The sequence below is a fragment of the Mchenga conophoros genome, linkage group LG8 (genome assembly GCF_057382185.1).
Source record: "Mchenga conophoros isolate Kocher_MC1m ecotype Shallow Benthic linkage group LG8, M_conophoros_male_GT1.1, whole genome shotgun sequence".
NCBI classification, from domain to species: domain Eukaryota; kingdom Metazoa; phylum Chordata; class Actinopteri; order Cichliformes; family Cichlidae; genus Mchenga; species Mchenga conophoros.
The window spans coordinates 5657973-5672908 of NC_140533.1; the positions used below are offsets into that span (position 1 = coordinate 5657973).

The 14936-nt window shown below is 39.1% G+C and overlaps 1 protein-coding gene across 2 annotated transcripts; it reads right to left on the reverse strand.

Annotated features, from left to right (window-relative positions):
• Positions 1–8332: 8332 nt before the first annotated feature.
• dhrs7cb (dehydrogenase/reductase (SDR family) member 7Cb) lies at positions 8333–14888 on the reverse strand. 2 transcript variants are annotated; one of them, XM_085283711.1, is made up of 7 exons: positions 12733–14133; positions 12485–12641; positions 12288–12400; positions 11309–11519; positions 11126–11218; positions 10636–10797; positions 8333–10516 (listed from the first exon to the last, which is right to left on the reverse strand). In XM_085283711.1, the coding sequence occupies exons 1-7, from the start codon at positions 12826–12828 to the stop codon at positions 10308–10310; spliced, it is 1041 nt and encodes a 346-aa protein (XP_085139837.1). In that variant the 5' UTR covers positions 12829–14133; the 3' UTR covers positions 8333–10307. The 2 variants fall into 2 exon arrangements, with proteins under 2 accessions (XP_085139837.1, XP_085139838.1); XM_085283712.1 differs by lacking the exon at positions 12733–14133 and adding an exon at positions 14653–14888 and having other exon boundaries at positions 8334–10516.
• Between the last annotated feature and the right edge of the window lie 48 nt (positions 14889–14936).

Here is a 14936-nt window from a genome sequence, read left to right on the forward strand (position 1 = left end):
AGACAATTAGGATTTTTCCTGCTGTTTTTGTCTGCATCCATGCATGCCTTCACTCTTTCTCCCACATTATCCCTATTTTCACTCCGGTCCCCCTCTTTCTGTCAGTGTCTTTCTTTTCAACCCCTAGACTGACCATCCTTTAGGCCTGTTTAGGCTGTCAGTTTCTGCTAACACCAAAGCAAAGGGAAATGAAAAAGAGACCAGAAAAGTTTAAACAAAGACCAGTGAGGGAATGTAATGTGGCTAAAGGCAATACAAATATGTCAATGCCATAAAGCCCTGTCCTCATCTGTTCAAACAACACGGGGGTAACGACTTGTTATACAATGTTATTTTGCTTTACTGCTAATATTAAGCTCTAGCATTGCACTAGGCTGGCGGAAGGATTAATTTTATAGTAAAAATTGAAACTGCAAAATCCCAAAAACTGCAGTCCTTGGATGATCCCTTGAGGCCGACACCAAAAGTGAGTGAATCTCTATGAATTCTCAAGTTAAAATGGCCAGCTTTACTTTCAGCCTGTTATAAAAATGTTTAGGTCTCTGTAAGGGATTTCCCCTTTTTAATAAATGTATTTTATATATATATTAAGCTATAGCTGATAGCTGTATGCTAGGCTTCTAAGTGTTTGATGAAAAGGAGTGATTTTCATAGTAAATGATTACCATGTGAAAACAGCACACATGACAACAGACTAAAGGGGGATTAAAGTGCATGTAGAGCTTGAGACCGAACACCACATGTTGAAATTAAAGTAAGGATGTGTGTGCACAAGTGTGTCTTCTCCTCTAACATAGCTTATGTAGGGTTATTGTAAGTGATTCAAGAGGAACAAAGATATAATCCTCTGGATAGTGATCGCTACGCTGCAGCACGCACACAAGCTTTTGTTTTTCTCCCGCTCTCTCCAATCAGGTCCTTTGAAAAGCTTGTGGCTCTCTCCATGTCTTGCTGGGTCAGATTTTGGTGGCCCAGTGAGGCTGGAAAGATGAAGCGCTGAGCCGGGGTCAAAGCATCCAGAGATGACAGACTTTAGAAGTCCTGCTTGCCCGATGCCCCTTCTGTTTCATTAGCCACCACCTCCTCCCATCATCACCCTGCTCTAATTTAGATGACGAGCGGACAAGCGGGTGAGGGTGCATGTGTGTGTGTGATGGTGGGGGCGGGTAGAGTTAGGACTGTTTGTTTGTGTGTGTGTGTGTGTGTGTCCAAGTTTTTTGGTGTGTGTTTGTGTTTTCCATCTCCCATCCTGACAGGATTCCTGTGATGCAGCTCTTGCTTTTCTCCCTGTGAACAGCAAGCAGCCCTAATGACCCCACTCTAATTGCACAGTGTCAATATTGTTGCATTTAGATTCCCATAGCTCTCATACAATATGCACAAAGATGGATGGCTCATCAGAACCCAATACGCTGCCGCTCAGCAAGTTGGCCGAGGTGCATAAATGCTGGTATCATGTTGCAGACTGCAGCTTTGGTGAAATCTTTACTTGTGCAGTGCGTTAAATTATATTTATTTCTAGAGGCACCCCTGTTTTTAAACTTCAGTATCTCAAAGTGATGCTGACAAACTATTTCCTGCATTTATTATTTCTAGGTTGGACTATTGTAATTCATTAACAGGCTGTCCTAAAAACGCCTTCATATAGTCCAAAATACTGCAAAATACTAGAATAAGACAGCATATTTCTCCCATATTGGCTTCTCTTGATTGAATCCAGAAACAAATGTAAAATCCTTCATATAAGGTCTTGAATAATCAGACGCCATCTGTTCTTAAAGACCTCATATAACCATATCACCCTAAAAGAGCACTTCACTCTCTGTGGGCCTACTTGTGGTTCCTAGGATAATAAAACACCCTCTTCTGTGAAACCAGTTTTCAGTTTGCTTGTAGAAAACAGACACCCCCTCTCTCTTTTTAAGATTAGGCTTAAAACTGTTATTTTTGATGAAGCATTAGGCTGGATCAGGTGACCCTGAATCCTCCCTTAGTTATGGAGCAATAGGTCTAGGCTGCTGGAGGATTCTTCACTGTGTTTGTACTCTGCAGTTAACCATACGCTGTTATTAATGTCTGGATCTCTAAAACTGTGCCTTTTGTCTCATCCTTATAATATACGCACCTTTATGTGACTGTTGATGTGAAATTGAATTGAACCACCGTACAAGGGATATTTTTGCAGAAACCAGTTATCACCTCAGACCCTATTCACAGGCCTAAGACGCCAACGCTTCTTTTGGCTTGTCCTTTGAGGGTTCGCCACAGAGGATCATCTGTCTCCATCTCAGCCTATCCCTAACATCCTCTTCTGCCACACCAACCCTCTGCATGTCCTCTCTCACTACATCCATGATTACTCCCTGAGGTCTTCTTCTTTTCCTCCTGCCTGGCAGCTCTCTATTCAACATCCTTTGTCCATTGCATCCACAATCCCTCCTCTGCACACAAACCCTCTCAGTCTTACCTCTGTTACTTGTCCCTACTGGTCACTTCCAACAAAAATCTCAGCGTCTTCTCATCATATCAACCAGCTCTCACCTTTTATCAGCCAAATTCCCTACATTTAAAGTCCCTACCCTCTCATCATGACAGAAATTACATTCTGATTGCCTAGAATTAGGAGCGTTATTCCTGCATCATTTCCATGAACAGTAATCTGTTCAAAAGTAGAAATAGAATCTCAAAGAATTCTTTGTTATATGTAAGAAATTTTTCATTTCAAATTCCTCAAACTTTTAATTTACAGTCTTGCATGAACTCTTCAGTCTTGAGACAGCCATTCCTACTCTAATCTTACCCCTGTAGCACCTTTTCAAATACTTTTTTCATGAGCCCTGCACACTGATAAAGACTAACGGGCTTAGGTTACAAACACAGTCCATTTTTTTGTCCGTGCAATCGAAAAGAGTAGATTATTTACAAGGACAGCAATAAAGCCAAGGCAGTGGCAGCGCCTGACATTGAACATTGAGTTACTACCCAATACATTGACTGATAATAGACAGACAATCAATAGAGACACTCGAACTTTATTAACATCTTCAGTTAGTTTTGAGTGGGATCGTTAAGAGAACTGTTACCGATGGTCACAATTAAACTTTAAAAAGAAACCATAAACTCTGCACTTGTCAAATTAACCCAAATCTATTTTCAGAACAAAGACTCTGGATTAGGACTGAAGGCTTTCGCCTGGCCAGCTGTAATGCTGATTCAAATCTCTCTGGTAACATAATTATATCTGCGCTCCCTCTTGATTTGAGGGTCATGAGAAACATTATAATACTTTTCTGTCTCAAAAGCAAGAAAATCGAAGGATTAAACATTAAAAATCCCTAATCTGTAACTAGCAGCTTGGCCGTATTCTTGCAAAAAACCCTGCGTCTGTGAGAAACTTGTTTCTGAAGTGCACGGATATGTGGGAAGTAGCGCTTGCTGGGATTTATGGGAGATTAAGGCAAACTTTCGCTTTAAGATTAAATATGTGTAATCTTTAAACCAAACAAGACTGAGGGATTAGGAAGACTTCTATGACTAAAGAAATCCCTTATCAACATGACGTGATGCTGTGATAATGCCTTGAAAGAATAGTTTAATCCTGTGTAGTTTGCTTAGGATGACTGGTTGCTTCTGTCCAAAGTCTTCCCCTTTGTGTGAATTTAATTCTCCATTTGGAACCAAATATTACACAAACAGATGTTTATTAGAGCTCAATCAGGTTTAAACAATAAATAGAGTTTGTTAGTTGGTTGGTAAATTCATCTTTTCTTTGAAGTCTTTGAAGGTTATAGGTGTAGCTTTATTTATTTTTCAGCAGATGCTATTTAGTGTATTTATATTCTGAAATTGCCACCCTGCGTTGTAGTTTTAATTGTCCTACTGCTTTTCACTGTCTTTTGAAAAAATAGTCGTTTTTGTTGCTTCGATGCATTATGGAGTACTTAAACCAAAACCTGCATTGTAAACACACTTGAAACGAATACAGATTAAAGTTTAAACTCTTGTGCAGTAAAATGTGTTGCACTCTGTAATTATTTCTCATTTCTTGTTGGCCCCTAATATGTTAATGTTTCTCTCTTGGTACCAGCCAATGTAAAAAAAAAAAAAAAGTCCTGCAAATGCCCCTGAATTATAATAGGCCTAATGGCAACTGCATGTATGAACAAAACAAAGTGACAAAAAAAATTAAATAATTATAAATCAACACATTATGTTATATTCTGAATCATCTGGCTATACAGCTGTTATTTTTTTATCTAAAATGTTTGGAACAAACAGATTACATAATTAGTTGTTTGCAGTTAGTTAAAACATGTTTTAAGTAGGCTGTAAAAATCCATTTTACAAAGATTTTCACCAGCTACTGTTTCTAAACCTAAATGTAGCATCTGCACATTAGCTTAGCTAGTTATTGCTGAGACTTCAAAAGTGTAGCTAAAGCTATTTTACTATTTTTTTTCTTGTTTGACAAAATGTAAACATCTGTTTGAATGCTTATCTCTTTATCTTTATAGAGGAGTTTATTATATTGAATAAATCAAAGAGTAGATTTTCCCCCCAGTTTTCGTTCTAGTCTTTCTTAGCTACCCAAAGCCTAACTACGCTAGCTTAGCAGTCTATCTTTTGATTACAATAGATTTTCACAATAGATTTTCACAATTCAAATACTTAACCAGTATTTGAATTACTTATTTTTTTTACATGAGGATTATTTTATTACATTATTAGATTAGTAGATATACAAATAAATAAATATGATTTCCTGAAAGTAACTTGGCCCTTTAGGACACTGCAGTCTAAAATTAGCTGGCATTCTGTTAGCTTATAATGTTATCTTGTTTTGCCGCTCTTGTCAGCTGTCCACAGTGGGTAGAATATTTCTTATCTGCTGTCAATAACGAATTGTGAGAATATCAAGAATAAATAATCGTCTTTCTGTAGGATTAGTTAAAATCCAAACTTCAGGAGAGAGGGTTTTAGGTGAAGAGGAAAAGGATGAGATGGATATGAGGAGAGTAGTGAAAATAAAACTATAAATATAAAAAATGTAAAATGATCAAATGTTTGAAATAGATACTGGTGACTTTAAAAATTCTAATTACTTATAGCTAATACAACTATTTATCTCCCTACTATTTATTTGATGCTGCTGTATCAGATAAATAGTTGGGGGTGATTGCTGCACCCAACAGCAGAATATAGGCACTGTGAGGAAAGAAACAGCAGCGATAATTTCCTTTAAACAACATAAGTTGTTGGACGTGATGTCACATGCCAAACTTCACTATATACATCTGCTCAAAATAGCCTCTGTGTGAGCTGACTGTCATAATTGCTTTTTGTTGTTTTTGATAACACGGTGGTTAGCACTGTTGCCTCATAGCAAGAAGGTCCTGAGTTCAATTCCACCATCAGGCTGGGATCTTTCTGTGTGGAGTTTGTGTGGGTTCTCTCCGGGAGCTCTGGCTTCCTCCCAAAGACATGCACTTAGTGGGAAAATAAGTTAATTGGAAACTCTAAATTGGTTGTCTATGTGTTAGCCCTGCGACAGACTGGCAACCTGTCCAGGGTGTACCCCTGCCTCTAAGACAGCTGCGATAGGCTCCAGCAACCCTGAAAAGGATAAGCGGATGGATTTTTGACAATCTACTTCCAGTATACACGCCTATGACACCTGCACATTTGTGGTAGTAGTGTTGCCACTCTATTATACCATATTAACATTAACTGCCTCCTATAGATAATCTATTCAGACTGATGGCTGTTCACATTCCCTTAAGAGCTAATATCTTCTCTTGGTGGTGGGTCAACTCCAGGGGTGTTTAGGAGAAATGAGTGCTTGCAAAGAACTGATGCTGCAAACTAGCAATTCATTAACAGCTTTTTGTGCAGATGTATGTTACACTAATTGATGTATGGCTGTCACAGCTGGACTTACGCCATTATTTGTAAAGTTCGTCATTAATGAAAGATTAAAACTATCCAAGTAAATGCAAAGCCAAATAAAAAGCTAGTTGATTGTGGTGTCTGAGTCTTCTTTGTGCAGCTTTTACTTCAGCTGAGGAAAATCCGTTCAGCATCCTGTAAATAATAATACTGAATCGATATTGAAAAGCATGCACGCTCACTGGTCATTTTTGACCCTTTTTCTGCAATATGTCTTGTTTTGCATGTCACAGAGGAGAATATAAATATCCAGATGGACAAAGAAGACATTACAGTAATGCTCAATGGCCCAGTAAAATCTGCTATCATCCAATATTTTAGAGTAAGAGCCAGCCCCTCTGGTGTTGTATGTGAAAGCTTAGGGAATCATTACCATGGCCTCTGCATAACCTCCATAAGTCAGGACAGTGTCAATAACCCGGGCTTTAAAAAATTGATAAGGGTGATCACCCCGCTCATGGAAAGAGCATTTCTGAGCAGCAGACGTCATTGTGAGGTGATTCTCATATATAAGTCATGGCTTGCATACAGGATGCATCTCTCTGAATATCGCTTCAGGTCAATCATCCCCGCCGTGTTGTTTGGGTCTTATCAACATATTGCTCACCCAGCCCAGACAGATGATTGAGAGAAACTATTAGGCTTAGATCATTCACAGATAGCCCCGTGCACCTTGATGCTTTTCCATTTGAGCAACCTTTAAGCAGAAATGAATGTGACAATTTTATGGCTGATATAATGCAGCGTGCTCGCAGTCTTCCCAGGAAACTCTTGTTAAACAATTATTCATATGTAAGAGCTGGCCTCTTTTGCACTCAATGCAACATACATGACATATGTGACGTATGTAAATGTGTCTGATCCAAATGCCAATTTGGTGACTCCAGCTGAGTGCCTTAAAGAAATCCTTCCTGTGTGACATGTGGAAATGTGTCAGGGCTGCATTTATTCATGTGAACACTGAAGGGGCATTCCTGTCCGGAGGCCCCGGAGACAAAAAAATGTGGAACTCCCCAGAGGAGAGTGACCTGGAGGACAGACTCACGCATACCAGCTGGACTTGGTGCACATATTCTCTCCCTTCCTCCCACACACACATTGCTTCGACCAGATCTGCTGGATTTACTCCTCATTAACGTCACGGTTGTAACAAGAAGAACTGGACATCCTGTATGACGTGTTGTCTCTGATATAATGTGCCAAATGTTCCAAGCACATGGGTGAATATTGATCCCAAAGCATTCTAGCAGCTCGTGTCCTGCAGCCCTGAAGTGATGAGAGCAATAAATCCAAGAGCGGCATGTAATTAGACGTAAGACATCTGTGTAAACATCATGAAAAAGGTCTTTGTCATGCAGCAGTTTTTAAAGGGAATAACCAGTGTTATTAACAAACTGGAATTCATATGGTTTCTTGTTTTTTGTGGGATTTTTTGTTTGGTTTTGGTTTTCTTATTTTCTATTGCACAGCAAAAACAGTTGTTGCAACAGTGGAGGAGAGGTGGCATAGTGAGACGTGACAAAAAACAAAATTGATGAAAAATAGGTCACAGCTTATGAATTTGTGTCTATTTATTATACATTATACATTTCATAAGTCAGAAATTAACAGAGGGAGTTAATATTTCATCAGAATAAATGCTGGGGCGATTTTTCCCTTGGATAAGAACTATGAAAGGAGGCTCATCGCCAGTCATGTGGTGGTTTCATAATAACTATGAGCTGCTGCCACCTGGAGGATGCACAGGGAAATACATTCATTTATAGTTTGACTTTTACATACATGTGCCCACTTACGCATCTTTCTCATATAACGTAATGCTTCCATGACTCATAAGTAAATGTTATAGTTATGTTGTAAAGACATTGTTGAAGGGGCCAGGTGTCAGATGTGCATTTTCAAAGACGAATAGAATAGAATAGAATAGAATAGAATAGAATAGAATAGAATAGAATAGAACTTTATTAATCCTTTGGGGAGGGTCCCTCAGGGAAATTATGATTCCAGCAGCACAACACCAGTTCACATTAAATTCAAATAAGAAAGAATACCAAGCAGGTACAAATAATTAGGAACAAAATATCAGTAATAACAAGAATTTTAAAGGTAATATTTAAACAAAGTCCAGGAATTAAAGATTTTTTGGAGGGGGGTGTCAAAGTAATCAAATGACAGACTGAACTGAAGAACATATAAAGTTACTCTTAAATTTACAGCCACTTTACATCAAACTATTACTCCATGTAAACCTGACCTGAACAGTGTGCAGAAGAACACAAAACATTACTTACTGTTAGGTTCTGGCAGGTCTGTGTATTGAAGTTAGCAGAATCGGCATTATGGGCTTGTGGGTCCAGACCACTTCTATATATCATGAATCAAAAAGCTAACTGGCAACAATCATCCTTAGACCCATATAATGCATTAATAACCCGCTCAGTTCTTCTTGGATGCACATCTTTCTTGCAGCAACGCGGAGTCTCCCAGATTTGATTTGTAGCTATAAACATGATAATATTTTACCAAAAAGTGTATATCAGCTCCCATTTATTATTCCCAGTTCATTCACAACACAACAAGCAGAGAGATCGACAAAATAATAATTCAACTAAGTCCACTTGTACTGATAGCACCTCAAAAAAGAGAGAAAGAGAGAGAAAGAGAGAGAGATGTTGGGAGGAAAACAGTTTATTTAGACTCCCAACAAAGTGAACTCATTTCCTTTAGGAAATGGGAGGAGCACTGAATTAGGACCTGAAAGAAGGAAACAAAAGTCAGGCCCAAGGACCAGCCCTTCCATGAGAATACGGTCTGGTGGCATTTTCTAAAGATATATTAATGATCAGTGTAATTACCTGTTACCATGACTGCATGAAAAAGAAAAATAATAAAATGAAATAGGTTATATGATGAAAATCGCTTTACTCTTCTATCATTTCATGAATTTTGTGTGTGTAGCTCATGAACACCACCATCATGCATTATATTTTCTTATGGGAAGACTCATTTCTGGAGAAGGGCTTATCTGCTAATAGGATGAGATAGCCAATGTGCAAGATACAAGACAGGAAACATGGTGAGCTAAGACTAATATTTATTGCAATTATTCCATTTTCTCTTGGTTTTGTAATCATCAAAAGCGCTTCCTGCTTGACTTGCACTTAATCAGATCCATTTCCCTGCAGGCATCAGTACAGTTTCACTCTAATCTAATCTATACATGAAATTTAATGTCTAAATTAAGAGGAATAAACAGGCAGGCAACATAAGATACGGTGAAAAAGCACAACCCGTATAATTACAATAAATGAGGAACATTTGAGGTCATCCCAGGTCAGTGATTTGATTTGATATAATTTCATTTTCATCACAAGCTGTTGAGCAGTGAAGACAAAGAGCTGGATGCTTGCTGGTGGAGATGCGAGAGAGACTATATCTTATCAAAAATCAGCTTGTTGGCTTTCTAATTAAATGCTATCATGTTAGCCTTTCAAGCTTTATGAGATTAATGGGTTCACACCTTGTTTCCTCTGCCACAAATGGGCAAAAACATCCTGTGTCTAAAAGCAACTATTATGAATTCATTCATTTAGAAAGTCCTATTTTTCAGAAAGTTAAAAACAAAAATGGATTGATGAGTTGTGTTGAGCATTATCATTTGAAACTGAAGGGGCTTGTAGTACTTTTGTGTAAGATCAGTTGTACCACTAGATGGTGCAGTAAGTTAATGTAGCCATTATTTATAGGACAAAGAATTAAAGTGGCAGAAAAAAGAAATATTACAAGTTAACCCTTTAGCTCCTAAGGTATCATATTTAGTACAAGAGGTTTTGTGAGTTTTTTAAACTTCTTCATCATCAGTGTGATGACACCACTCCTCTGAAAAACTTAAACAATAAATTGCACAATATGTTTTTAAGCAATAAATTATGACAAAAAAATGTTGTATGTAGCAAATATGATACAAATTAAAACTTATATGTCAGGAGCTCCAATAAAAACTCCATTTCCCCCCCAAAAACGAGAATTTTCTGGTAATTGTTTCAAGGTTCATACTTTAAAAGGTTAAACAGCAGCACGTATCTCTATACAGCCACAGGTAAAACACTGCCCCCTGGTGATAGTCATTCATTTCTGCAGAGGGTAATTCCAAAAAGCACCTTTAAGGCCTCTATCGTTGCATCTTAAGGTGCTTTACTGGTCATTATTAACAATCTGTTCAGCATTATTATTACAAACCCATCTGGAATCCTCAGGATATAGTCCTTAATACATTTACTTAATTGGCATATCCCCCCCCCCCCCAAAAAAATAAGTGAGCTTTACTGCTCATCTCTTTCTCGCACACACTAGCCTTTCTTCTACTGCATCTGCTCAGCCAACACTGACTCTTTCACTCCAGCAGCCAGCACAGCGAAGAGGAAGGGGGGGAAGAGGGAGCGCAGATGGAGAGCCACCCTGGGGATGGGGTGGACCAGCAGAACCTCCTTCCTCTTCCTGTTCACGGTTTGCATTATTTCATTGGCCAGGACCGACGGGCGCACACCGTGGGTGAGCTGTCTGGCAATAACTGCGAGAGGACAGATTTGTTTAGTTTTGCCTATGCACCACAATAACAGGAACATTTCATGCATTCATTCCATGAACCATTCAGTCACCTTAATGCTTCATTGCTACTGTTTTACTCACATTCAGCTACGGGGTTTGGTTTGGGAACAGGTTCCTCTACAGGCGGCGGTTCAGAAGCATTGATGAAGGTATGACTGATGGTGCTGACAATTATTCCATACTCTTCCACTTCAGCTCGCAGACAGTCAAAGAAAGCCTGCGCCGCATGCTTAGACGCGGCATCTGACAGGTATGAACACAAACACGCATAATGATACACTCACAAAAGAAGTGTGGCAAGCACGGAAGAAATCCACACATACCATACAGCATACTTTGTTCAATTGTTGCCTGTTTTGTCCTTTGACGCCATAGGTTGTACCTAGGCATACCTAACCATTAACTAGCAATTCCATATATGTTTAAATAATTAGGTAAAGATGATTTAAAATGGAATCACATATAAAAAGTAAAAATGTATTACTTGCAAAGATCTTGCTCACTGCTCTTGTTTTTATTCAGTGCTAAGTGTACTTCTAAAGAGTTGTAGTGACCTTTGCCGGGAACTCACATGAACTTCTGAATGGAACAGCCAGTCTGCCCTGGATGCTGTTGACCAGCACAATGTGGCCTGATCGTCTTGAAATCATCATTGGAAGAACACCTGCCGCATTTTTAAAAATATCATTCATAAGATCTTAATAATAACAAACTCAAAGAAATGCTACTGGATTTCTAAGAATGCCAACCCCACCTTTGGCTAGAGTGCTTGGGCCGAAGTAGTTAACATCCATGATATTTCTGTCCTGTTCCAAGGAGATACTCTGAACCGGCGCCTTCAGCTTCATACTGCTATTGCAGATCAGCACGTCCACACAACCATAACATTCAACCACCTCAGCAATCACGTCCTCCATACTGTCCATATCACTGAAGTCCAGAATTACCAACTTTGGGGCAAATGTCTGTCGATAAACAAGGGTTAGTTTAATTTGAACACGTGTGTAACTGATGGACAGCTATGTTTAGATAGACTGAAGCTGTTTTCCTCCTGCTTGGAGGTTTACAGGCTACTAAGCTAAGCTAATCACGAGCTTCATATTAGCGTTAAGATTTTCTTTTAGCTCCATTTTCACTTAACAAAATTTAGTATTCTATTCTTGGCTTCATATCAAATTAAAAAGCATTAGAAAGAGGTTATGAGGGTTAACTGAGCTTTTTGAGTAATTCTGTCACCATTCTGTCTTCAAAGATCAAGAACACAGTCCTTAATAAAAGAAAGGATATTCCAAGGATAGCAACCATAACTCTAAGCAGAAAGGTTTCAGCTTTGTGTCATACATATACTAGATTTCATCCCATAAACATCCATGTGCTTGGGCTTGTACATAGAAGGCATGTGGTGCACTACTTGCTGTCTGACATGATATCCTGCTATTGTGTTCTCCAGAGGAAGTGGTGACCTGTGAGGTGGTGAGTGAGCAGGATTACGGTAAAGACAAGGACAAAACCTGATATTCTGCTAATTAAGAAAACTGTAAAACTTGAAAAGCCAAGTTGGTGTCACATGTCAATTCCTGTCAGTTATTTTGGTAATTTGTTTTGGTATAGTAGGAGAAGGCTTTGCTGTGTGCTAAGGGTTATCACCTTATTGCAAAAGCTTCCTGCACATAATAACAGACATTAATTTTACTGAAACAGCCATATTAAAAGTTAACTGATAAATTCCTCACCTCTCTGGGGTCAGCATCAGTTGTCAAAGAGTCATACAGAGACTCCAGCTTATCCCAGCCAGTCCCACAAAGGATCAGTCTGGCCCCACCCTTGTGGAAGAGACGGGCACACTCTGGAAAAGAAGATTATGTTCATTAAATGTTGAGTTCAGATCAAAGTAAAATTAAAAAATAAAAACACAAGTTGGATCCCTTACCGGTCCCCACCCCAGACACAGCATCAGTGATCACCACCACTTTGTTTCGTACTAAGGACTTGGACATGAAGTGCAAAATCTCATTGTAGATGTAGTACATGCCTGCTGCCACAACGATCAGCAGGGGCAGCACTATCACCGAGGGGAGGCCCATGTTCTGTAGCAGAGAAAAAAGACCGGTCAGTGTGGGGAGAGTACTCATAAAAACTATAATATAATATCGTATAATATATGGTTTCAAAATATACCAGATGTCCTTTCTGATGAAACCTTCCCAGTACCCCCTCCTGATCTCCAACTGGAAATTTTTCACATGTTACGTAAATGTGATAACCATTATCCATAAACACTGAAAAAATAGTTAAAGCCTAACAGCATATCTGGAGTAACTAAGTGAAAAACCACATATATTTTCTTTTCTCTTTATTTTATTTCATTTTATTTATTTATTTTGCTGTTGTTATTTTACATACAAACTAATATGTTAAATAGAAATGTTGTACATTCGTATTTGTAGGTTAAATTTCTACCTTTAGACGGGCTAAGCTTGCTGTTTCACCCTGCTTCCAGTCTTAGTACTAAGCTGAGATAATCAGCTGTTGATCCAACTTATAATTTTGCACACATGTGAGGGTGGTGTTAGCAGTCTCTTCTAAACTGTAGCTGAAAAGCAGATCAGTATATACCCTATAATGACAAATTTCTTTGCAGCCGCTACTCTCCTGCTTGTCTGACATTAAGACTTGGATGACTCTTAACTTCTTACACCTTAATGAAAGCAAAACTGAAGTCATTGTGTTTGGGCTTCCTAAAGATCCCAACTTCTCTCTTGACTTTTTGGGACCCCTAACCTCCGATTGCACTTCTTCCATTAAGAGTCTTGGTGTTATTTTTGACAATGCTTTTAAACTTGATAAACAAATTAGCTCTGTAGTTAAGGGATCTTTTTATCATTTGCGGATTTTAGCCAAAGTCAAGTCTTACCTTTGCAGGAACGATCTAGAAAGAGTGGTCCATGCTTTTATTACTTCACGGCTAGACTACTGCAATTCCCTCTATGCTGGCCTAGATCGTTCCTGTCTACATCGCCTTCAACTGGTGCAGAACGCTGCCGCTCGCCTGTTGACCGGTTCAAAAAAAAGAGACCACATCACTCCGGTTCTCTGCTCTCTCCACTGGCTCCCAGTTGCCTTTAGGATTGATTTTAAAATCTTATTGCTGGCTTTTAAGGTTTTAAATGGCACTGCACCTTCTTACCTGTCAGAACTCCTTAGTACTTATCGCCCCAGGAGATCTTTGAGGTCAGCCGACCTGATGCTTTTAGATGTTCCCAGGTATAAATTAAAGACAAAGGGAGAGAGGGCGTTTGCTGTGGCTGCACCCAGACTGTGGAACAGTTTACCTCCTCACGTCAGACTCTCCAAAAGCCTAGAAACTTTTAAAACCGCTCTTAAAACTCACCTCTTTTCATTGGCTTTTAGAAAGGTTTAATTTATTTGTTTTATATATTTTTATTTTATTTTTATCAGCGAGGTGTTATTACGAAATTGTGTTCTATTGTATTTTTATCTGTATTTACTGTACAGCACTTTGGTCAGCCTTGGTTGTTTTTAAATGTGCTCTATAAATAAACTTGACTTGACTTGACTTGTACCTTCCCTATATTGAAAGACACTTTGAGACCAATATAGTAGGCACATTTGCTTTGAATGTGTTCTTCTGTTATAACTGTGTTAACTGTCCTGGGGTAACAGATTGCATTTGGAGGCCTTGCTACACACTTGCCATGTAAAGTGAGTTTATGGAGAACAGCTAAATATATTCTGGCCATGATGCCGCCACAGAATTTTCTTGCACTATGTCACCTCCAGGATAGTGTCATAGGATACCCTAAGGGGGGCAGCCAGGGAGCCTCACATTTATAATGTAATATAATTTATAAATAAATTAAATAACCTTACTTTTCCTGCTTTACTTGAGGAAAACACATTAAGGAAACCCCTAAGCCATATTAAAACTGATGATCCAGAGATCCAATTCCCAGCTTAGCCCCATGTTTGGACTGACACACAATTGGAGGTTAAGTCAGCTTGTGAAGTGCATATCTATAGCAACCACACAACAGGCATGCACAAACCTATAATCTGTGTTATTATTGGTTCACTTACAGCGCTGACCAGGAGCTAATCCTTCAGCAAGACTGGCCGTTGATGTTTTCAGGGTTTAGTTAGGTAACCGAGGCCTTTCTCCTCCCTCAGTGTCCCTTGTCCATTCACACAGCTCTGTTCTCTGTGTGTCTGACTTGCTGCTGTCCACTGGAACCTACTGCTTATAATAGCCTCTGCTTGAGTCAGCCATTAATACACACATATGTGGCGCGCAGCATCTAAGGCATGTTTCCTTGTTGCCAGCCTGAGGGGATGGACGATAAGTGAGTGTGACTTGCACTTGG